The sequence below is a fragment of the Dermacentor silvarum genome, chromosome 2 (assembly GCF_013339745.2).
Source record: "Dermacentor silvarum isolate Dsil-2018 chromosome 2, BIME_Dsil_1.4, whole genome shotgun sequence".
NCBI lineage: Eukaryota > Metazoa > Arthropoda > Arachnida > Ixodida > Ixodidae > Dermacentor > Dermacentor silvarum.
The window spans coordinates 209721492-209746469 of NC_051155.1; the positions used below are offsets into that span (position 1 = coordinate 209721492).

At 46.2% G+C, this 24978-nt stretch overlaps 1 protein-coding gene and 1 long non-coding RNA gene across 2 annotated transcripts in view; one reads left to right on the forward strand and one right to left on the reverse strand.

Moving 5' to 3' along the window:
* The window catches only part of LOC119442520 (protein Wnt-6-like), a 43480-nt gene extending 26164 nt beyond the window's left edge, over positions 1–17316 (reverse strand). Inside the window, exons 1-2 of the mRNA XM_037707427.2 lie at positions 16854–17316; positions 11343–12629 (exon numbers count right to left, since the gene is read on the reverse strand). Of these exons, the coding sequence (XP_037563355.1) occupies positions 11343–11416 (74 nt within the window). The 5' untranslated portion in view covers positions 11417–12629; positions 16854–17316. The remainder of the gene's footprint in view (positions 1–11342; positions 12630–16853) is intronic.
* Positions 10623–24978, forward strand: part of LOC125943290 (uncharacterized) — a 100777-nt gene continuing 86421 nt past the window's right edge. The window contains exons 1-2 of the long non-coding RNA XR_007465719.1: positions 10623–10749; positions 14882–14962. This is a non-coding gene — a long non-coding RNA (uncharacterized LOC125943290). The remainder of the gene's footprint in view (positions 10750–14881; positions 14963–24978) is intronic.

A 24978-nucleotide genomic window follows, 5' to 3' on the forward strand; every position in this document is an offset into this window, starting at 1 on the left:
GGGGGGATGCCACCAGTCTTACTCGGATAAGGCGAAAGTCAATGGCAACAAGGGGAGGATCAGCGCTTAGGCAATCGCCGCTGATACCACGAGAAAGCAGGCAGCAGCACGCGTGCGAACAATACGGGCCCATTATTCCCTCTCCCGCGTCGCTCTCTCCGCAAACAGCGACATGTTCGGCACACGCTCGCGCCACGCGTTAAAGAACAACGAAGTTTTTTCTTTCTTTCTGTTGCCATGGGTTTCGAGGCTGTTTACGAAAGCTTGGGAAACACGTCGATGCAAGTGATGCGGAATTGAGCACATGGGCCAAGATCGGCTCGGATGGCCGCGCCTGTTCTTTAACGAAAGTTTCGAAGCCAATACGCGCTTCACATTAAAGGGACACTAAATAGAAACGCCAGATTAGTTCACACAGATAAGGTAAGATATTTATTACTGAAAGAGATAACACAGGTGCCCAGCGTCATACGTCATGTGATGTGCATACGTGTGACATACGTCATGTACATGCGCCAGTGTGACATCATGTATTTCAAAGTATGCTTTTGTATTTCGGAGGTCATGGGCGCAGTAAAAAAATTTTGAAACGTGCTAAGTTCATTCTTTGGCTCCTTTAGCATACAACGTAGCTAATTATTACAGATAAAAAAACTACCTAGTTCCGAACAGACAGGCCGTTGCAGGAGCTTAAGGGTGTCGTCGCCGTCCGGCTTTTGTTTCTGCGTCTTTTCACGATGGTTTCTCTCCACGGCAATTAAGAGGGGTATTTTTCGTATTGTACGAGGGTAAGGTAAAAGTACAGCTCGAATTATTTTACTCTTCAGTCCCGTAAACGGAGATTACCAAGCGTAAACACGGGACCCGTCGTTTGCCCACTCGTACCATATGGCCTCCGTAAAGATTTCGTTGTTTCAGAGTCGCATAAATTGAGTGGGACAGCGCTGTGTACACTCACTCCAGGCGCCCCGTCCCGCAAGAGCTGCGCAAAAGGGCCTATAGTGACAGATCGATCGCTCGGAGAGTGGCTCTTACCCGTACTGTGAAGAGAGGAACAGGGAGATAATTTCATTACGCGTTGGCCCGAGCGTTCTGAATAATTGCATGTGCGTCGGTTTCACGCGCGCCTGCAGGTAATGCAAAGCACGTGCTCCGCAGTTTCCAGCACCTGCAGTCCCGCTCGCCGTATTTCGCAGTCGGTTCGCGCGACCGATGTGGGTTGGGTAACGTCGCGTGAAAGCGATGCCATGCATGATAAATTAGGAGCGACGAGCTTGCTAGGAAAGGGGCTGAACGTGATGAATACGCGCGTTATATAATAGGGTGTCCCAGCTGATGTGGTTCAAAAAAAGAAAAGATTTAAGAAGCACGGTGCAAGTTACAAATTTAAAACCTACGGTGTTCGGTCGTGGGACCTTGTTCGGTCGTCGTACCTCTCACGGCCGAACACCGTAGGATTTATAACAAGTTTACGTTTTATAAGTAAGTATACATGCGTTTGTTTAATGAACGGGCTTGCGGCTTCAGACGTTCTTGTCCTGTTACTTTTTACGCTTTATCTTTCCAAGCTTCCAAGAAATCATGTATATCGTAAACACGGTCGCCAATAGGCAATTAAGTCTGCGCACATCCGCAATCTTTGCGAGTTCCACTTTTAACGATATAGTTTCTCGAAGGTTATCAATTTTCAAGGGCGTACAAAGTCGTTTGGAACCAGAAGGACGATTTTTAGACAAATCCGTGCATCATACTGGCCATAATTCTTCCCATGCTTGAAGAACAGCCATATTTGGAGCTCCAGTATAATGCACGCGCCCGAGTTTCTTTTAGTAATCGTTTTGTAGGAAACTTTATCACCTGCGCGGTGCTTGGCATAATCTATGTCGCGCTGTGGGCGCGCGGTTGCCTTTATTGCTAATTTATATGACATCCCCTCTCTCAAGCAGATGTACACGCTTTCGTTTGGCGCACATCACCGGCTCTATAGACGTCGGTACATGAGCGAGTCTAATCAGGTAACGCCAAAATAAACCGATAGACACTCCTCGAGCGGTCAGTAAACCTCTCTCGCGCCAGATACGTGGTACAATGAATATTAAACAGGCGTAGGGAAAAAAAAAAACATTAAACAATAAGAGGGAGACCCTCTCAATGCTCGCGACGAAACCGCTGCGCCAGCTGATCTGCGGCAGCAATCTATCTGATGAGCTGCGCGTTTCTCGTGGAGGGCAGCAGCCGATAGCAGACGTGCCATGGCTCGGACAATTAAAGCAGGGTGCGCCTCGCCACACACTCGGCAACCGTTCGAACGCCCGAGAGGTGAGGGCCGCGGAGAAGGAGGTTTGGGTGAATTGGGGGAGGGGGGTGGACGCACTCGGGTAGGCGGCTGGAAACGTGAGGGCCGTTTAGTAGCGCACGACCATAATTGTCGACTCCCTGAGGCGTCTGATAAACGCAGCGGGAAATCTGAGCTCATGAATTTTACTTTAAAGGGGCAGTGCAAGATGCCCTTCTTGTTAAGCTATATCCAAGTTAAACTATAAAACGTACACATACGATTCCCGAGCAGCTGGAGATAGGCTTATACCAAAAACACGTACGAATTATGGTCGATAAATGATTTCTTATCGACTACCCTATTTATTAAATTAATGCAATGACTTTGCCCTATAGGAGAGCGATTTTTGTGTGTTTTCGCGCGTGCAATCAACCTTAGAGAGCAAGTTGTAAGGTGCTTTTTAAAATTTTTGTTCTTTGTTGTTGCTGTAAAAATTTCCGCTTTGTAGTTATTATGCATGTTCGTATAAGCCAAGTTTTTTTGTAGGGGGCGTAGACCCTCGTCAAGCCTGTGAAAGGCTTTCTGTCTACGTCCCCATCATCATCTTAATGATGTAAATAAAAGTTTCTGTCTGTCTGTCTTAGTATAAGGAACACTATTAAAGAGACAGTAAAGACACACACACACACAAACCAAAGGAGCGAAAAAAGGTGAACACTATGCAGAAAAAGAAACACGAGCACTTAAAAGTGTTTATCATCAGGCGAGAGCACTGCAATCTATACTCGTTTCCACGCATGCGCAAAGGTATACAGTACAGCCACGTGCTATCAGTTAAGAAGCACAGGCAAGCGCACGTCACGCACACGCGTTGAAGAAAGAGGAGAAACAATCTAAAATACCCGTGGCCGAGATAGACAGCGAGCAGTTCTTACGCTGCACTTATGACACACCGCTGATTACGGCGACGTCAAAACGTCCTACGCTGTCTGGAAAAAATTAAATCAAGTGGTTTTACGTTCCAAAAAAAGGATCAGAATGTGGGGCACACCGCATGGCAGCCTGCTCCTGATTAACCTTGTCCGCCTAGGGTTATTTAATTCACTTTACAGTGAATCAAGATTTCATAAATAGAAAACTACAAGAACTCACTTGAAAATGCGCATGTGTTATTTTATTACCTTGAATTTCTTTCAATACAGTCTTCAGTGCCTTGTGCTTTATGTAAACACTGATGAAGACCGGTACGCCGGCCGAAAGTGTTTAAATTAATCACTTGTGCTGTTTAGCTATAGTAGCATCGCTCAAGTCAGACATTAGTACGTCCATGCTTTGTAACGTCAAGGGGAGAAGGTGCTCGAGTTTCAAGGCCGCGTTCTTCTTCTCTCGCTCTTCTTTTCCTTTTTGGAGCTTCTGGTAAGGGCAAAAATAACGCGTTTGTTGCTCCCGAAGTGTGATCTCATGTTATAGCTCAGCTTGATCCTCTGAGCCCCAAACTACCAGTGCAGGGCTACAATAAGTTCATTCTTCGAATATGATCTTGTCCTTAGTGAAACACATGAGAAATACCAAATCAAATGTTGCACACTAATATGGGCGAAATCTTGCATGCAAAATTGCAATTGTGATTATGTTAACCTCAGACGTTCCCACAAGACCAAGGCAGTATCTTTGATTCTAACATACATCACGCGCGACTGTTTTTCAGGCTCGATTAATATTAATATTCGCGAAAGTATCAGCAATTCTAAAAGTGTTTTCCTTAGCTGAAATTTCTAAAGAGCGCGGGGTGGTGCAAGCAAGGAAGGAAGGAAGGAAAACAAGAGGTGAAAGGCAGATAGGTTAACCAGGTTGAGTGTGCGGTTGGCTACTCTGCACAGGGGAGGAGGTACGAGCGTGTGCGAAAACCCGCCAGAGTCTTGCGCTGTTACGTACACACATGGCAACACTTGACTTCGGTGTGTTCGACGTCGTCAACGTACGCAAATAAAAGCCTCGTAGCAGTTTTGATAGCAGTTATATTTACTTCAACAGTGTTCTTACTCAAATTATATACTATATTTAAAACTATTAAGTTTTAACTCATCACCGATCAAGCTTAATTGCCACACTCGAGACTGCAGCTGAAATTTACCTCACAGACTCCGTTCTAATTACGTGCCAATAAAATTTTACGTCTATATCGAACGACTGAAGATTGTTCGATCAACGCGAGGACATCACGATTGTGTCTAACGATGCTGCGCTTACGGTACTATGGCGGGAACCCCTTGACGCCTATAGCCAGAACAATATACTGCCCGACAAGTCATGCGCGCTCTCGAGAAATTGCTGTGCTCGCGAAAAAAGAAAAAGCTTGTGAGACATCTCGCGCATTTTTATTTTTATTTTTTTATCTCTCAGTAACGCGCGCGGATAGCGAAGAGCACTCGAAAATATCGTCCGTCGCGATGTGATCAAGTCATGAGCACTAGTAGCCTAATCTGTACGGTTATTGTTTATCTTTTCGTTCTAGATGACGCAATCTGAACGAAAGGTGATGGAAATATATCGGTGGTTCTCTGCGTTAGGCGTTGCGTGTATAGACATGCGGAGTAATGCGATTTGCATTTTTTCCTTGTCTCGTCTTCGCTAGTCGAAGTTAAGTGCGCCGGCAGATTACAGGGTTTAATTTGCAGCTGTTACTACCACAGAGTTGATGCTCAACATTCTTTATGACTTGTACGGGTATTATTGGCACATGCGTGGACTCGGTGGCCGGATGAGCGCAAGAAAGTCGGAATGTTAATTCTATACTCTTATATAAAACTCGTACAAAAAGGGTACATGCAAAAGAACGCTGCAGTTCGGACAAAGTACGAAGTTAGCTACACATTTATAAAAGGCTATATATAATGAGCGTGCACCTTGCATATATAGAACCTCTTCTCAACATTTTTTTCCCGGAATGCAGTAGCATTTACTGCGAACAGTGTACTAATTATTAATCTCGTGTTCGCAAGATTTACGCGCGGCATCTGCAAGATCGTTTCCAGAACTTGCGAGAAAGGATCGATGCATCCCGATCGATACCAAATGCTGTGAAACCCGCTGTCCATTGTTGTTTTTCTCTGCGCCTGTACTACGTTATGTATGCATTTTCTTCGTCAATACGCCTGTTCATCTTGAACCGCATCGTGAACTCATGTACGTGTTCGAAACCCAGCATACGTGTAATGGTGGTGTAATGTGCGGCGCAACATGCCCTCATGTTTTGCGTGTGTATGTTCCGGTGTGTCTAAAACTTTATGTGAACTTTGTTTACTCGCATATATAACTCCGCTCCGGATGCACCGAACCTACGCCGTTTCTTCCTGTTTTGCAATATTCTTTTTTTTTTTTATTGTACGCGTATATATACTATTACGCGAACTCGAGCAGCCATCACCATTACAGGTTGACTAAATCTCCTTCTTTTATTTTCATTTCAATAATAAACTAAATATGCTATCGCATAGTGCATCCCTTGGGCCAGGAGAAACTCAAGGAGGCCCGTATACGATATTCTTTTGAGCCGTGTACGCTATACGACGAGCCCTAAACGTTCTACTGCTTTATTTATTTATTTATTTACTTATTTATGTTGAGAAGCCGCTGATGAGCCAGGCTGTAAGTAGATAAAATGTGTCTTAATTTGTAAACGTAGACGCTTAAAAACCCCAAGAGCTGTCTTGAGGAACACTTTAAACGCGCCTCACGACAAGCAATTTCACCTGCGGCACGTTCTTGTATGCCGAGGCTACGTCCTGGATCTGAACTGCACCCCACTAAAGTGCTTGTAGCATTCCTGCGGGATACGGGGCTCCAATGAGACTGTAAATAACCTTAGCGCAAGTGCTTTTTGCGCGGGTGTATGTGCTATAGTGCGCGCGCTTTGCTGTTTGTTCCTATGGCACTCCCTTTCTTTCATTTCTCGCCATCTAACCTGCATGGAGTAGCATTCCGAGCCTGCTTCTTGGCTAACCTCTCCAGGTGCCATTTTACCTACTCTCTCTCTCTCTATATATATATATATCCCAATGTTGCAAATGTAGAGAAGCATTGCATCTAGTAGATACAGATCGCTTTTCAATGCTGAAGTGTTCGTTCACAGGTAGCCAGACTGAGAGCGATAAACACGGTCAAGGACTCGCGCATCGAAGCGGTGCCTCTGGTGCCACATGTGCCGGCGTAACACAAGACCGAGCACTGCATGCGCGCATCGCCCCTCGCGCCAGCTCAGTTTTCAAGCGGTGGCGGCGGCGAAATTGACAATGGATGCAGGCAGGAGCCGGCATAACACTACACTATATATATGGCTCCGGCTTCTCTTCTTGTTGTGTTGGCTTAATCCGAGTCCACGGCGGCGTAAACGTTAGCGCTATACGGACCGATCGGTATGCGATGCAAAATTCATAGCAACAGTCCACGTGGACTGAGAGAGAAAAATAAATATGTATCTGTTGTGGTGCTTTGTCAGCATCGCCGTTCTATCTACGCATAAACTGTAACAGGTGATCACGAAGACAACGGAAACGAGCAGTAAGATAGTTCGCAAACATGAAAATTGCCGGCCAGCTGACTATAGCGTGGAATGCTATGGATGTAGCAATGTCCTCAGCATAGAGATTTGGGCGAGTTTGTCGAAGTTTGTGACGTAAAAGCATCGCAAAGCTCCGAAGTGTGAGAAGAAATAGGAGTGCGGTTGGAGGAAATAACTTTTAAGGACACGAGCCCTGCGTCACCGCTTTTGTCTGGATTTCTGTCCTCTAACCGCACGCTCATATATTCTTACCTCCCTTCGGTGCCATGCGTGGCCTTTGCATCCCGAACAATGTGTTCTAAAGTAAACTTCGCAGCTGAAGAAAAAATTCGAAAAAAGGTCTGCGAAGGTCGAACTCGGCTTTGGCGCTTTTCCGGGACCGCCGCTACGCATATGGGTGTTAACTATATACGAGTCCTGAAGGAGGGGGGGGGGGGGGGGGGGGGCAGCGTCAAGGCGTGAGTACTCGAATGAAATGAATGAATTCGGTGTAAGAGAGAGAGAGGCTCTTGAAGAGGTTTGCCTGGCGACATGCCTAGCATGCAACTCCAGATGGGTATGATGAAGAATGAAACGATATACACAGTGCCCAACACAGATACACAACTTACACAACGTACACAAAACACACCACAACACTTAACAAACTAAAGTATCTCTGAGGAAGTTTATAAGTGCCTTCGTCGCGCGAGACGCACAGGCAGCGTTAATTCGGCGTAAGCTAATTAATGCCTCGTTATGCTGGAATTCAGTCACCGCTATGACATCAGAAGGACCACAGATGAACCTTAATTGCGATGTCGTTATTGTTATTTAGTTTAACATGGATCAGTATAAGCCTTGCAGGTCATTATAGGTTTAGCAAGCGTCAGTTTGTGCGAGTTCCAAAAAATGCGGATTTTCGCTGTACCCAGCTGCGTCAACATGTAAATTAGCAATTATGCCGCTTGTTGTTTGGGTTTATACGTAAACGCGAAATTGTCGAAAAGCACAGAACCTTGACATCAAATGCCAGACAAACTACTAAGAAGAAAGAAAGAAAGAAAACAACGATCAAATAAACTAGCATTTATGATCTTTATTTATTCACACTGTATTGTTAAGATGTGGCGCCAGTGAGTGGCGTCAGTTACTCCTTATCGCAAGACATAAGCGAAGATTTGCAACATAAAAAAAAAAAATCAAGAAGCACCATGCACACAAATGCCTCTGGATTTTCCACACCAGTTGAAACAGGAGTGTTGTAAGGTACAAAAAATAAAAATATAAATGGAGCACACAACACAGCAAAATAGTAGAAATAGTCCAACGAAAAAAAAAAAGTATATCATTCAAAAGCCAGTGACATTTCAATAGATTTCCAGTATCATCTAAGTAAATGTATCAATACATGCAACACATAAATTCATAAATATACATTTGAACTTATTCACGTGTTGTAATTAGTCGTGTAATTATTTTGACGAAATTGAAAATGTCGCAACTTCTACACCAGTTGAAACAGAACTGTTGTAATATATGAAAAAAAAAGCAACGGTAGATTAGTCTGACGAAAATATATAGCGTGGTTTGTAACCTCCTTATAATCATAACTCCTTCAAACACAGCAGCATAAAACTAATGCAGTAGATATGCGGAAAAATGCACCACGGGGCGAACAAGCAATGTCATTTTTGTCGAGCAATTCACACGCCCTTGATTTTCTGCGTCGCCCACAAACCCTTCTCAGCACAATTTTTGTGTCAATTGACGACTTGTTTCTGTAACACCGCATCACGAGCGACGCCAAAGGCTAAATAACGTGCGCTATCATGGTGAAAAAAAAAATCATAAGCGCGCTAGCATCTTGAGGAAACACAGCCATAACAAACGGGCTACGCATGGCGCAGACAAAAGCAATGTGCAAATGAGTCAAAGTTGGAAGTGCTATGACCCACAACGCTCGTTAAACATTTCCTCGTTTTCCTTTATACGTTTGCTTCACCGGTCTTTGTTGTTCTCCTAATCCCGGGTCGTCGGCACGCGTTAAGACGAGGATGTTGGCCAATAATACACCGGTCGTCAAAACATTCCCGCTTTCCACGCACGTTTCGCAAAGCGAAGTACTATAGCGACGCTCTTCGAGGAAATATCGCGTATTTACAAGCACTGCCGCTTTCCTGAGCAGTCGCACGTGTATATACGTATATGTAGTAAATATAGTTCATAGAAGAGACGCGTGATGAATATATATTTGTAGATGCAGTGAAAACGATCAGTGTTAAACTATCCTTCTTTTCGGCCGAGCGCCGGTGTATTTGTGCACGTTGGCTGCGGCCGAGAATTCGTCTGGAGCACGCGATTAGATTAATGCGGCTCGCGACGCGCACGCGAGCAGGGTTTACACTATAGCGTACACGTGCGGGAGTTTTCGCGCGCCCATAGCGCTATACATCGCAAGCATGTGGCGGCTTGTTTACACGTATTCCACCAATGTAAAAGTACTTCTCTTCGTGGTGGCTTATAGAAACGCAATGGCTTATAGAAACGCAATTTCCGACCGTCGACAAAGCTATCACTTTTACGGGCATTTTTCTCCTTGTGTACGTCGATCGCATCTAATAAGAAAGAGCGCCTTAAATAATTTGGCGATGGGCGCGCGCGCGAACACATAATTTAGCCCAACGGTTTATGCACAGGTATATATTAACATGCGGTAACGTGCTCCAAACGGCAAATCGATGGACGAAAGGAAGCTGTTTTGGTACGTGTTAACGTGCTCCTTTGAGAAAAATTAGCTTGCACGCAGCCAAAGCGCGCGCTGCATGCATGCTGCAGGCATTGCAGAGTTCTTTGCTGATTGCTGTCTATATTACGCGCCCGGAAGCCGTAATAAGCACTGGGAATGTATACATACTAATTGGTGCGTGCGACGCTCGACGGCCAAATGCCTGAAGCCTGAATAACTGAAGCCGGGAACGTTTAATCTTGCAATTCAACGGACAAAAATTTTGTTTATTCTGACAGAATTGGAGCGCTATAGTTCCAACATGACAGCGCGACGCCGGCCGGCCGTTGTCCGTGAGATGTGCTGCCGCATCAACTGCATGCGACCAGGACGATGCCGAAATCGGGCACGTTGGAAGGAGATTGAGAGGAGGTCTGGAAGGGGGGAAAGGAGGGACGACCCGTGTATTAACCCCTGTAGACTTCTACCGGTGCGGAGCACAATGGCCCCCGGAATTCCTCCGCCGGCGAGATATTTGGAGGCAAAATGGAAGGAAGCACAAGAAGCCATATAGCGCAACAGGGCCCAAAAAGACGGGCCAGGGGGGAGGTTAGTCCCCGCGGGTACAAGAAGGGAGGCCATTCTCCCCTGAAAGAGCCGAAACCTGACGTTTACGGCCATATCCGTCTCGGGGAGCAGTATTTCATCTCTCCCGTTAGTCAAGGCAGAAATTGCCTCTGTTTCAAAGGGATCGTTACTACACCGCGCCAGCGCCTTCCCGAGCCGGGAGTGCTTTGACCCTCCGCGAGATTCGGTCACGAGAGGTTAGCGTGCGCATAACATCGTTATTGTTCTCGCTTTTTATTTGTCTATTCTTTATTTGTTACCAACGACAAGGAGAGCAAGAACCGGCGAACCGCCAGCGATTGCGAGGGCTTTTTGAGGTAATCGCGCTATCTGCATGCAGGGCGACGAGGGCATTGTTTTTGTATTTTGTTTGTTTGCTAGTCAACTGCTGATGGCGCGAGAATCGCTTTTAGAAATGCTGCGTCCGGACACTCCGTCGTGGAGTGCAACGTCGCTTGACACACGCACATGCATCGTGGTACTGCGGTGGAGCCGATGGGGAATTTCTCTCGAGATGAAAATTTCGCAGCTCTCGGAACAGTCCCATGTTCATCGTTCATGACGTTACCAAAATAGGTATCAACTTTTTGTTCTCTTATTACCAGTAAATAATAATGGTGTGTTAGCTGGGAACCAGTCACTTCTTGTTACACGAATTTCATTCACTTCACCCCCTTGCCGTTATTTGAACGGATCGCCGTGGCGAAGGCGCCGGCGCATTGCGGTGATTCGAGCAGTTGCGGCGGACTCTCGCTCGTACTTCGCGAACGCCGCGCACTGACATTCGATCGAACACGACGCTCGTGCGAGGCAGTGCAGTCGCGGAAAAGAAACGAATGGAGAATGTGAGGAAGGCATAGCTAGAAAAAAATTATGAAAAAAAAAAGAAAAGAAACGCAGTTGCATCAAAGAGGTAGAAGCGAAGAGACTGATTATTCCAAACATGCGCTTAGACCAAACAACTCCACTTCCCGGCGCTTAAGCTGCCCTCGTTTCCGCGAGAAATAATTCCTCGACGACCACCATCGAGCCGGTCCGTTCTGTATAGGCGGTCAGCTTTTCAAAGAGAAAGAGCGCCGCCCGACGCGGAGCCGCAATTGTAACAACAACGCGCAAGAAACGGAGGCGAACACGAGAAGACAAGGCGTTGCGTGTGCGGTGGTACTCACGTTGCCGTGCGCAGGAGCAAGGCGAGGAAGAGCACGGCCCAGGCAGCGGCGAACCAGCGCACCGCGTAATCCATGGGTCTCTCGGCGGGGCTAACTGCAACGGCGCTGCCCGCTCCGCGCGGAGGCCGGCGGCATGGCTAGTGCTCGTTCGGCGCGCCGCCGCTCTCCGCTACCGCAGCCGCGGGGACACCCTCTCTCGCGGCCTCCGCCGACGCCGCAGATGCTGCTGCTGCTGGACCCTCCGCTCCTGCTGCTTGCTGCCGGAGGGCGGAGTCGCCAGGCGCCTCCTCTCTCCTACGCTGCTGCTGCTCCCGTGGCGGAGGAGACCGGGGGGGATCTCCCTCCTTCGTCTTCTTCTTCTTCTACCTTTCGGCTACGGCACCAAAAGGCGCCGCCGACGACGATGCAGGGACAGCTATGCGACAGGACCGCGACCGAAGAAGACCGGCCGGCCGACGGAGCTGATGCTCTGCTCTCGGAGTGCTCGCCACGCGGCCCCGATTCCCTCCCGTCCCTGAGCCGCGTAAATTTCTCGCCTGTGCGCGAGGCGGTGACTCCCGGCGCCTCTGCGTGTGACGTCCAGTGGTGTTGCTTCTTCACAGGGAGGGCCCCGGGGTGGTTTCGCGAAGGAAAGTCAGTCGTGCGCCTGTCTCGCGTTCCTTGCCGGCTTAATGACATCAGCTGTGGCGCTTTAGTTGGGCTTTTGAGTGCACTGCGCAAAGAATTGGCTCACCGATGGTATCCTACGTTCAGCTTCACGTCTTGCTCCGAGCAGCGGCCAGATTACCTTCGCGTTTTTTTTTTGTTTTTTTTTTCCTCTGGTAGATTTGATTGGTAGGCTGGCGATGTTTAGCAGTGTCACGCTGTCACTCCTCGAAAACCAGTCGTGAGAATTTTGTTCATCGTAGCTCTCGAAATTAGCTAAAGTCTGGAGCTCTTCGTCGTCGTGTTTATGAGTAGGGATGCCTCAATGAATCCCACGTAGTTTAGTCAATAGAATTAGCTTATTTACTCGTATATATAAAAATAAGTTTCAGGTATCTTCTACCTGTCTCACTGTTAACTGGTGTTGGGGTCTTTAAAGGCACAATGTTCTCATTTGCCGCTGGAATTTCTCCTTGTTCTTGTTGGAAGAACGCTGGCTAGTGACTTGTGATTATGTTCTCAGTTTTGCCTAAGTGTCTCGATGTGAATAGGACGTCTTGGCGTCCCCGTGAAGCCGTCGATACATCCGCGCACGCTAGTAGCTTCGGCACTGTTCCCAAAACAGCCGACTGACACCGAAATCTGAAACAAACAGACACAAAAGGAAAGTACGTCAAAACAATGAGGACGTTATATCCAAATGTGCACTTTCGCTCCCGTAATGACATCACACAACAACAAAATATATTATAAATAAAGCGCGAGTGTGTCAGTTTGGTGCAAGGTCGACAGGAGGTTGTCTCCTACCTGCTTCTCGCAGAAGTGGTATTGTAAAAGTCTGAAAAACTACACTTAAGATTATTGCGTATTTTGGGTGTACTTAAAGAATGCGTTACCCCTAGTATACGGGGACAACCGTTGTCTCCTTCTAGCCCCCATGACACACAAGTTTAGACATTGTAACTGATTCCACCGCAGCGCACTGGAGTTGCACAGTCATGGTTATTCGGTCAACAGCTTTCGAAGCTATAGCTTCCCCGCTATTATAGGAGATTCGCCAGGGTACATTAAAACACTTGTGCGATCCCAGACGATATCTGCCACAAAGAATTCCAGATGTGCGCCCTCAGAAGGACAGTATATCAGTTTTTTATACGCCTTACCTCGGGAGAGGAGGGGAGGTGAGGGCGTGATAGATCAATAATGCTTCGACAGTCGTCGTGATAGATAAAAGGTTGCCCTTCCGGGTGCATAAATCCATCGGCCATTATGATTGCAATGTGTCAACATTATACGGGGTGCATTTTTTAGACTATATATAATTTTCAAAAATCGCCTGCGGCAGATAGCATAATTGTAGTTCTTGAGCTCGATTACTCGAAGCGGCGGACCTTACTTGCACGAGAAATCGAGATGTATACTCGACTAATTCACAAAAGGTCACTAATTAAGTTTTAACTAATTACTTTAGGCACATATTACAATTTACGAATTGTAGCCAGTGAGGTTGCAAGGCATATCCACTTAGAACAACTTCTGAGAACGGCACGGGTTTCGAGATATGTGCCATCAAACTTACGGTAAAAATGCATGTTGTTCCACCTACATTTTGAATAACACGTCACTTTATGCATTGAAAGGAAGCACGAAAGTAACTGGAACATCCACTGCATTTCGTCGCACACTTTGACACAGGAGGAGGAAAAACTTCATTTTCGTCAGATATTAGAGTCTTTGAATTACTGGGTTCCTTCTTCTGCCAGGCAGGCGTGAGGTGGCCGTATAAGCCCTTGACTTTCGGCGCACACTTTGGGAATGAATATCTCGCAAACTGGTGTCCATGCTGAAAATTCGTTCCCAGTGGATACGCCTTGCGAACTCCCCGAGTACAATTCGTAAATTTCAATATATGCCAGTAAAGTAAAAAAAATGAAAAGTTAATTACCCATCCTTGTTAATTTGTTAATTATGCATTTTGATTTCTCGCACAAGTAATGCCCGCCTTTTTGCGTAATCTAGCTCAAGGACTAGGATTGTGCTATCTGCTACAGGTGATTTAAATTCTGTATAATCTCAAAAAAAAAAAAAAAAACATAAGACACCCGGTAGTTTACTCGCCTTGTTATTGCGACTAAATCTTCGTTTCTGTGCCGAACCGCTTCAATCAAATACATTTGTGACAATAGACGGAGCATTTCGTTGATCTTTAGTTTATTGTCCCTCTCTCTTCCCTCGCAAGTGAATCAAAACAATAAGCTTACACTATCCGCGCACACGCAACAGCGGAGGTATTGTTTCTTCTGTGACAAGAGCACTTTAACGGTTCAACATGGTTGACTTACGTGGATGCACTACATGTACTATACTGTGAAGCTACCGTGAACTTTCATGAATGAATATGCCCTCGTGCTCTGTCTCCAGGTCTAACAACAGACGCTGCTAAATATCTAAATATTTCTATGCCTTTCATTTCTTTCTTCACGCATTGGATGCGTAATACTGTTAGAAACAACAGAACATCAAGTGCACCAGAAGCACCAATACCACAAACAAATCTATAGGACAACTGCAAAATGTAGTCAATGCGATTGCTAAAGTGCTCACTGAAAATATTCACTTCAATTTTCGATTCCTCCGAGGCAGAACTGCAAGTGCAAATGCATGTTGGAATAGTACTTAGCCCATGGAATTTGTTGTGTTCATACATATTACCACGAACCTTGGGCTACTCCAAGGCAACGGCGTCAAAAATTCCCAAGCACACGCTATGAAGGTGAGTTTTAAAGAGTTGAGTCACACCCTTTCAAGCACACCTGTCTTCTGGCTGTTAGTGCATGCACGTAGCAGATATTCTGATGCACATATAGCTGCAGTTCCGCCTCCTTTTCAACCAGGTACTACGTGTCACGCTAAGAACGTCAGTTTGCATCATACATCCTGTTCTTGTGCCCGACGGGTTTTCACAGCGTCATCGGGTGAGTTCCTTTATTTTTATTTCCTTCTTTTTATTGTCAGATGCCTGCCTAATGGTGCAACGCCAGTGAGTCAGCGCATTGCAGACGCCGCACGCAATATCATGCATAACGCCCTCGCGGGCCAGGAAGCAACTTTTTCCACTTGGTAGCCTGCCTAGAGATCACAATCAATCAATCAATCAATCAATCAATCAACCAATCAATCAATTTCAAGCCTCCCTAATGAGCGTAAACGGCTCTGACGGCCACATAACCTTACAATCAATAAAAAAATTTCAGGGAAATTGATTTATCTGCTAACAAATGATTGAAAAGACAGGGGTAATTAGAGATTGCAGGGAGACGCCTTCGTCCTGCAGTGGACCTAAATATAGGCTGCTGCTGCTGCTGCTGCTGATGATGATGATGAAATGATTGGTTGAAGTGTGATTCGCGCATGTAGTATTCCAAAAAGGGGCGTGATGGAGTGATCAATTGACCGATTGATTGACTGATTGATTGATTGATTGATCGTATCATTTAGCCAATCAAGTATTCCCAGCTGTGATGGGCTTCTCCGCAAGCACTCCCCGGAACAGGTTGCCCCCACCGTCTGCGCGGCCCAGCATTGTGTGTCAGTCTCAGTACCCTCTCGGCCGCGGTCCCATTGTTCTGATCTTATCGCGACCGGCTCGCATTAGCGACGCCGTGCCTCCGTGGCGCCCCCCGTCCCCTGTTATGCCTGCGGAGGGAATAAGGGCGACGGCGTGCACGTGTCTCGCACCGCTTTCTGTGCGGCCTCTCCTCCATAACAGCTCCGCTGCACAGCGTTTTACGATATGCAAAACCTTCAAGTGCGCTTCTCCACGCGCTCAATTGGACACTACTAGCCAAGACGGTGCAACTCTGGATGGAATCGTAATTAAGGTGTCAACATTAAGACTAATCACATAATTATTGCCAGCTTCCGTTAGTCTCACTGTCCAAGCTTTCAAAACAACGCGTGTCTCGATGAGCTTTAACAGTGCATGCTACTATAGCGGGGATTGCGGCAGGTTTGATCTGTGGGAAAGCTTGCTTACAGAAATTTGCATGCAGCCAGGCTGAAGTCGCGTATCGCAACACGACGTATTTGCTGCTTCGTACAAACCATCCCTTTGTAGATGTGCACACTTCTACTGAAAACTGCTGCGAATTATGCGAATAAAATTAAAGCTCTGCCGACGACCTACTTTCCCGTGGACACTTGAAAACACGTGTAAAAGAGCTCACAGGTTTTGCGCTGTATGTCAACCTACAATTGAGTGCCCTGCCATTGTATTTTCGCATATAATAAAGAAATCGAGTTTATTTATACTCGCACTCAAATTTAAGCTGGTGAACTGTGAGTGAAGTATTGCTAATGTCATCCTGGTATCAGTTCTTGTCTATATTGGGCTTTTTCGTTCTTCCCTTCATTTTGATCCCTCCTATAGTCGTATACATACAATCAGCCCTTTCCCCTGCGTCCACCGTTGAAGTTAGGCTTATGCATGATCACTAAAAGCCAACGAAACAATGTGAACAATTTTCTCACCTTATTTTCTAAGCTGTGTGTGCTTTGGGGTCACGTTACCGCTGCTAAGCGAACCCTAGATATCTGCAATGTTTGAGGAGGGAAGAGAAAGGGCCAGTTCAAAAATGATGCAACGTGATCCATGTAGCGCACGTTAACGGGAGTTCAACAACCTTGTACCGCAAACCAATTTTTGATGCGAAAACGAGTAGCATAGTCAGGTGTGTACTGGCAACTGGTGATTCTAATTTCTGTCCCACTCCTCATACCAAAGCAGCTTAGCGCCACCACATCGGACATTCCACGATGTCGGGACGTGGATGTTTCAGAACCAAAACATCGCACGCGCGTACTCACCAGCATAGCTTTTTGCACAGTTTCAGTCACAGCGAGCGTCGACGTCAGTTCCGGTTGGTCGACATGCCGTGGACCCCGTAAGGGAAGAAATTCTGTCGTAGGCACCTGACAATTTGTCTCCTCGTAGCAAGCTTCTACAAACACGGCGCTCGCTGCCACAGTGCCGTTCCCCTTGCAGCCGCAGTCCAACGTATACTGCAGAGGAACCGTAGCCGTTCACATCAATGGCGTACTCCGTTCAGCACACGGTGACACGCTGCAGTGACTGTACTTGAGTCAAAAACTTGCGATCGTCAGAAACACCACAAGAGCAACACGATGCACGCAGACTTTGCACACAGCCGGTATAGTCCAAAACCTCGATCGGGGGCGTCTTCGTGTACGGACGACGAGCGTCCGGCGTCGATGGCTCGACTAAGGGGGACAAAAGGCACCTCAAGAACGGTACTCGTAAAGAAGGAGGGGAGCAGAAACGAAAGAAAGAAAGCAAAAAGAAACAAAAGAAAGAATCCCCTCGAGGAGGCCCTCGATGGCGATCGCTGACGCGAAGAATCAGCTTTTCCTCGCCGTTCTTGAAGACGGAGCTCGGCGAGAATGCTATCATATCGCGCGTCGAGTGGCCGAACAAAAGAACGGTTCTTGGGGGCTGCCAGATAGAGTTGTCTTTTATCAAGGTAAACAGGTCGAAAGACACTGGCGCAGGTGTACAGAAAGACAATGGAAGCTTCCAGTCATTGGGGCTCCTCTCCCAACTCGGTGGGCCTCCACGGACGCGGATACACAACGTCTCGGCTGCTTGCGCGAACATGCACGCTTTTCTTGGCCCAGATTCTCCGTTCGAGACGAGCCTCTTGAAAGACATCGTGCATATACGCCCGGCAGATACGCGAGCTCCCTATGTGCGTCGCGTGCAAAGGGCGGAAGCAATGCGCTGTCGATTGACCATTGCGAAAATGGCGCATGGGAACACCGCAACGGTGAATTCGTTTATTATTACATCTGCTCTTGCGTCTTGAGGTTGCAACATGGGGTAGTTCAGACATCACTAGGTTAACGATTCGTAAGACACGCGCAATCGTATTCCCATACATATCTTCGCGTGTGCTGAAGTGAGATTGGAATGTTAGACGGTGTGACGTAAATGTGGACTTGCTCAACGCGTTCATACTCTGCGGTGTTATACACTGCGTCGCTTCACTGTGCTACATCTTTGCACATTTTGCTTCGTGTTCTCGAGTTGCAAATTTCGAGCTAAGTGCAAGTAAAGTGACTCGCTTAAAGTCCGGTCACCTCTTTTGCATTCTTGTGCGCGCAGAATGCATGCTATATTTTTTGTGTGTGCTTGTGTCAATGGGGCGCCGCTACGATTTTCTACGCACGAACGTATCTTGAGGATTCAGGCACGTCGCATGTGTTCGTAGCTATACAGCTGTTCTCCTGCTCGCCATCGTCTCTAACAACTACCAATACACTCGCTTTCTTTCTTTCTTTCTTTCTTTCTTTATTTAATTTCAAAGCAAGAACTATTTTTATTACATGGTATCAAGTACTTATTATAGCAACATTGTGGGAAAGTGCATTGACATAGATGTATTACGTCTATACACTTCATTGTCTACAAGTTAGTAATGTAAAGCTGCAAGTCAATAAACTGTACTTCTTAAGCTATACGAGTTCAGTTTGTGCTCTGCAACAACAACAACAACAACAACAACAACAACAACACAACAACAACAACAACAACAACAACAACAACAACAACAACAACAACAACAACAACAACACAACAACAACAACAACGACGACGACGACGACGACGACGACGACGACGACGACGACGACGACCGAATTACCATTTAGAGCAGCATCGCTTTAGAAATATGCATATCGTGGCTCAAGAAAGACACAGTAACAATAATATTCTAAAACGGAATCTAAAATTTGCTAAGTTTTCAGATAAAATATTCACGTATCCAGAAATAAATTTTGGTTTCTCTATATTATCGACGAAACGCCAAGTCCACTAATTTTAAGACGTGAAGAAAACTTGGGCATTATGATATCTTCACGCGCAGACGTTCGCGTACTTTAGTCTTACATCTTCTAAAAAGTTTAGATATTTTGCTATATGAGTAGTACATTCAAGCCGAGCGAACACTTGGCGAACACAACAGTTTATCTCAAAGAAACGCGGTGGCTTCCGTGTTTGCATGTGCGTGGCGTTCAGAACAATAGAGACGGAGGGATGCAGAGCACCAATTTGAATCTGAGAGGTGGTGGTGTCCTATGCATGGTGAGATAGTGCATACGCGTTGCGAGTAAGGAAGCGGCCCCTGAAATTTTACCGGCAGTTTAAAAGGATGATGTCTCGTTGTTACTGCTATGTATGTATGTATGTATGTATGTATGTATGTATGTATGTATGTATGTATGTATGTATGTATGTATGTATGTATGTATGTATGTATGTGTGTGTGTGTGTGTGTGTGTGTGTGTGTGTGTGTGTATGTATGTATGTATGTATGTATGTATGTATGTATGTATGTATGTATGTATGTATGTATGTATGTATGTATGTATGCATGCATGCATGCATGCATGCATGCATGCATGTATGTATGTATGTATGTATGTATGTATGTATGTATGTATGTATGTATGTATGTATGTATGTATGTATGTATGTAGGGCAACATTCGACTTCAGGGCAACAGTTGACCAGTGTTGCCTCTAATCAGGGCAACACTTCAATCAACCAAGAGAACAGGCTGGCTTCAGGTACAGATATTCTGATCACATCCATGTCATCAATCAGGTAATCGAGAAAGCTGCAGAGTACAATAAACCTCTCTATATGGTTTTCATAGATTATGAAAAGGCATTTGATTCAGTAGAAATACCAGCAGTCGTAGAGGCATTGCGTAATCAAGGAGCACAGGAGGCATACGTGATTACCTTGGGAAATATCTACAAAGATTCCACCGCTACATTGGGTCTCCACAAGAAAAGTAGAAAGTTACCCATCAAGAAAGGGGTCAGCCAAGGAGACACAATCTGTCAAATGCTATTCAGTGCATGCTTAGTACAAGTATTCAAGCTCTTAGACTGGGAAGGCTTAGGAGTGAGGATCAACGGCGAATCTCTCCAACCTTCGGTTTGGAGATGACATCGACCTATTCAGCAACAATGGGGACGAATTACAACAAATGATTGAGGACCTTAACTGAGAAAGTGTCAAAGCGGGGTTGAAGATTAATATGCAGAAGACAATGTTCAATAATCTAGCAAGGAAACAAGAATTCAGGATCGCCAGTCAGCCTCTAGAGTCTGTAAGGAGTACGTTTATCTAGGTCAATTACTCACAGGGGACGCTGATCATGAGAAGGAAACTTACAGAAGAATAAAATTGGGTTGGAGTGCATACGGCAGGCATTGCCAAGTACTGACTGGGAGCTTAATACTGGGGTTGAAAAGAAAAGTTTACAATCATTGCATTCTACCGGTGCTAACATATGGGGCAGAAACTTGGAGGTTAAGAATTTGCTCGAGAACAAGCTATGGACCGCACAAAGAGCGATGGAACGAAATATGTTAGGTCTAACGTTAAGAGACAGGAAGAGAGAGGTGTGGATCAGAGAACAAACGGGGATAGCCGATATTCTAGTGGACATTAAGAGGAAAAAATGGAGCTGTGCAGGCCATGTAATGCGTAGGATGGATAACCAGTTGATCATTAGAGTTACAGAATGAATACCAATGGAAGGGAAGCGCAGTCGAGGATGGCAGAAAACTAGGTGGGGTGACGAAGTTAGGAAATTTGCAGGTGCAAGTTGGAATCAGCTATAGCACAAGGCAGGGGTAGTTGGCGATCGCAGGGAGATGACATAAATATAGGCTGATGATGATTTCTGTATGTATCAATAAGTTTGTGTATGTGTGCACGTGTATTAGTCACTGTGTATGCGCGCGGGAATGTTGGTGCGTGCGTATCTCTTTGGCCATCCTTCATCAGAGTAGCATACAAGGCCTGTCGCCAGGATAACAACCCTAGTTCTCGATAAAGTCAGCGTATGTATACATTTCTATTGAAAGCGAGGCTCTACTATACATTCCAGCTGCCTGGGCCATACTGTACTATACAGGTGCTCGAGAAAATGAAATATGACATTCATTATAAAGCTTCATAAAAAAAGGGATGGCTCATAGGCCTGTTAAGAGTAATGGGGTTTGGGAATCGGGAGATGATGACAGGGCCAGCTACCGAGGAATCAAGTATAAAGCGGCGTCTCGGGCAGTTCTGGGCAGTTCAGCACGAGTCCAAAACAAAAGTCTTAATAAGTACAGCACGACGCATGTACGGTCGCAGATTTGTAGAGCATTCATGCAAATCAGCGCTTGCGTAAGTGTAGGCCCCCTTTACACATCCAGAGTTACCACAGAGCGACGATGAAAAAAATCTGCTTGTCGCATGCAGAACCGTCGTAGTTGGTCAAATCGGCCTGCGTTTCTCGACAGAATATTTCATGAGAGTATCTCAGAAACGCAAAGAATATGCAGATATAAACTACTTCCATACAGAATACACCTTTTAGCCAATTTTTGCTTACATATATGAAATCAGAAACTATAGAAAAGGCAGAATTATGTCACGTAGTTACAGAATCCTTAAATTGGTGACGCCGCGAATGCAGGTGAAAGATGTACATTACATACAGCTTCACACAAACTGAAATGCGCCCTGATGTCTCAGTATCTACCCAAATCACTACACACGCGGTGACGCCACGTTTTCGATGTTTACACTCGGTCCACAAGCTAGGATTTTTGCGTTTAGACTTCGTGTGGTTTGTGTTTCCGGCTCTCAAGGCAACCGTGTACCACTTGCCTTACCCCAACGTTCTCCTCTGCCTCCACACTCCTCACATCCTTTTTTTTTCTCTCTTCAAACACTATACCTGTCATATTGCGCCCTTTCCTCAACACTTTCATCGCCTTAAGATGCATCTTCGCCAAAGATGGCCGGTCGCGCGTGCTCGAGTTTCTTTTTTTTTTCTTCTTTTACCGTTCCTCGTCCACAAGCAAGTCCACGTTCCCAGACCATAATTCACAGCGCGAGCTCCGCGGCATGCATCCGTCCAGCAGCAGCAGTAGGCAACGCACATGTATGTATGCACGCATATATATACCTCTTCGCGAGATGTGTACGAAGCAGCGTCGGCGGCTCGCCAAAGCCGCACCGCCTCCTTTTTTACGAGCTAAAACGACAGCGCCTAACAACTGCGCCGGAGAAGCGCACGTCCCTTTCTTTGTCAAAGCGCGGGACCCGCTGCCGTCGCCGTCGTTGTCGCTGTGGTCGCCAGGCGCAAGAGCGAGCCTGCTCTGTTGACGCGAGCGCTTGTCGCCAACGCCCTTTGTTTGAGAACGCGCAGCGCAGCACAGTGTGTGCCTCTTTTTCCTCCTTTATTCCTCGTTGACCCGATGATGGTAAAGAAAGATGGACGCGTGCGCCTAAGTGTCAAAACGAGTTGGGGAGGCTGAGCGTACATCCACTAGTGGAATGCAAAAAACGCTCGTGTACCCTGCATTGGGTGCTCGTTAAATGGTCAAAATTATGCCGGAACTCCCAACCACGGCAGGTCTCATAATAAGATCGGGGTTCTGGCAATTGAATCCCCAGAATTTATTTTTAATTTTTAGAGTGCAGCTCTTAGGCGCCCGTTCCTGCGGCGAGCGTCGGCGTCGTTCCCGGGGATGAAAGACGGCGATAGGAAAGAGAGCGCGAGGGGGAAAGCGGAGGAGGAGGGTATGGCGAAAGCGTGACAAGAAAAGCGTAGTGTCGAAAAAGACGGACTCTGCGGCGCCGACGGCGACGAGATATCGCCAGAGTAGCGCGCGTCATCTGTTCACCAAAGCGCTGCATGAGCGGAGGTCTGTTTGCGGCGGCTGCTGTGAATCGCGCCCGCGCGTCACCCAAGCGCTGCCGCTCGCGATATTCCGATTAGCGAGGCAGTCTCGCCACACTTCGCTCCGTTTAGAACGTGCCGCATGAGACAGATGGTCCGCGCCAGCCAATATATCGCGAAATGAAAACATGTATAGAGCTGTACTCAAATTTCGCATTAGGGAGTATCGTAATCATCGGCGAATTTTTATTGCGATAGCAATTGTATAGACACTCAAAGCGGATTTCTGCCGTCGGCGTCGCCGTCGCCGTGAGGTTCCGTATGACGTCAAACGGCGATGAAATCATCGCCGCGCGCCGTATGCTTTATGTGCTTGTGAAAGCGCGCGAGGGACGCGTGCTATCACGGGGAGTGAACGCTCGGCGGAGAGCAAACGCGCGTTCTGCGCCGTGCTCCCTGAAAGGCTGCAGAATTCTTCTTCACGATCACCATATTTATACATATATATAGAGCAAACGCGACTTCTTCCGTCACGCGAAAGGCCGGGGGGGGGGATGGGAGGGAGGGAGGGAGGGAGGGAGGGGAAGCGCCGTTTAGCTGCGGCACCAAATGCGTATTTATATAAAAACGTTGCGAGGCGAGAAGGTGGCAAAGACTTCGGACGCTGCTCGATGAGTGTCCCGTTATGATGTCGTCGAAAACCTCCGAGCCGCCCCCACAGGCACCGGCAACAGTCACTAACGCGGACAAAACGCTGACGGCGTCGACAACAGTTCTGCGCGTTGCTGGTGCTGCTGCATGTCCAAGTTTATACAGCTGACAAAGCTACTATCCTTACTCCGCATAGCTCTCTACTAATTTGCTATCGCAAGTTGATGCTTCGCCTTTCGGGTGAAACTGCGACATTTTTTTAGTACATACACTTCAATATCTATCTATCTATCTATCTATCTATCTATCTATCTATCTATCTATCTATCTATCTATCTATCTATCTATCTATCTATCTATCTATCTATCTATCTATCTATCTATCTATCTATCTATCTATCTATCTATCTATCTATCTATCTATTTATCTATCTATCTATCTATCTATCTATCTATCTATCTATCTATCTATCTATCTATCTATCTATCTATCTATCTATCTATCTATCTATCTATCTATCTATCTATCTATCTATCTATCTATCTATCTCAACTGCCGAATTGAATGCTTGTAACAAAATACACCACTATATAGCAAAGTCAAAATGAGGTATTGCTCTCAAGTTTTGCCAGTAAGAAGTAAAAAAGATAAGTTCTATAGTGTCAATTTTGATTTATATATTAAACCCGGAAGATGCGTGTTGTTCACTTGCGCTTTCTTTGACTTCACAGCGGCTGTTCCTTTATCTCGCACTAATGTTGTTGCAAAATTAATTTGCTTTCATTCTTTTTTTCGTGGAAGCTAGAACACAAGTACGTGTTCTGACTCGGGCAGTGGTTGGACGAACTCAAGAATATTTAGTTTTGGTATTCATGCAGTATTGTGTTGATTTAATCATAAAACACTAATCACTAAATCGAAACGCACAGCTGACTCGTTCGTAAACACTGCCAACCAGTGAATGCTGCGTTCTTTGTTTAGACGTGGGTGCGTAGACGAAGCGAAGAATACTTAGTTATGACATGTCATGGCAGCAATGCCGTCAAATAATCATAAATCATTCATCACTCAAGCGAGACTCATGGCTGATTTCGTTTTAAGCGTTGGAAACGATATCACCTGAATGCCTTGTCCATGCAGGCAACTTCATAAATAGCGGCCGCAACTCGTCTATCGCGCACACCGATCCGGTCCAGCTTGCATTGAGGGAGGATCCGTATTTTCCCTCGTGAGACTCACGAATGTTTTTCTGCGCAGAACGTCAATGAAGCGAGCCGCCGTGAAGCGGCATTAAATATTGACGCACCTCTTCGTGGGCGGCTGTTGAAAGAGACGTCAGTGCCCTCCATGAGAGCAGAGTTTAAAACAAACACCCACGAAAGAAAAACATGAAAAAAATGTGGTTGATCCCTCTTATATAGGAATCGGTATAGAACACGAAAGTGAAACGTGTCTTCACAGAAGTAGTGTAATGTTTATTGCACATTGATATATAATGTCTATTGCTGTTTTGTGGCTAAAGCGCCCTTAGGCGTTGATGCACCCACGCTGACGCCTGGTGGCACGTCTC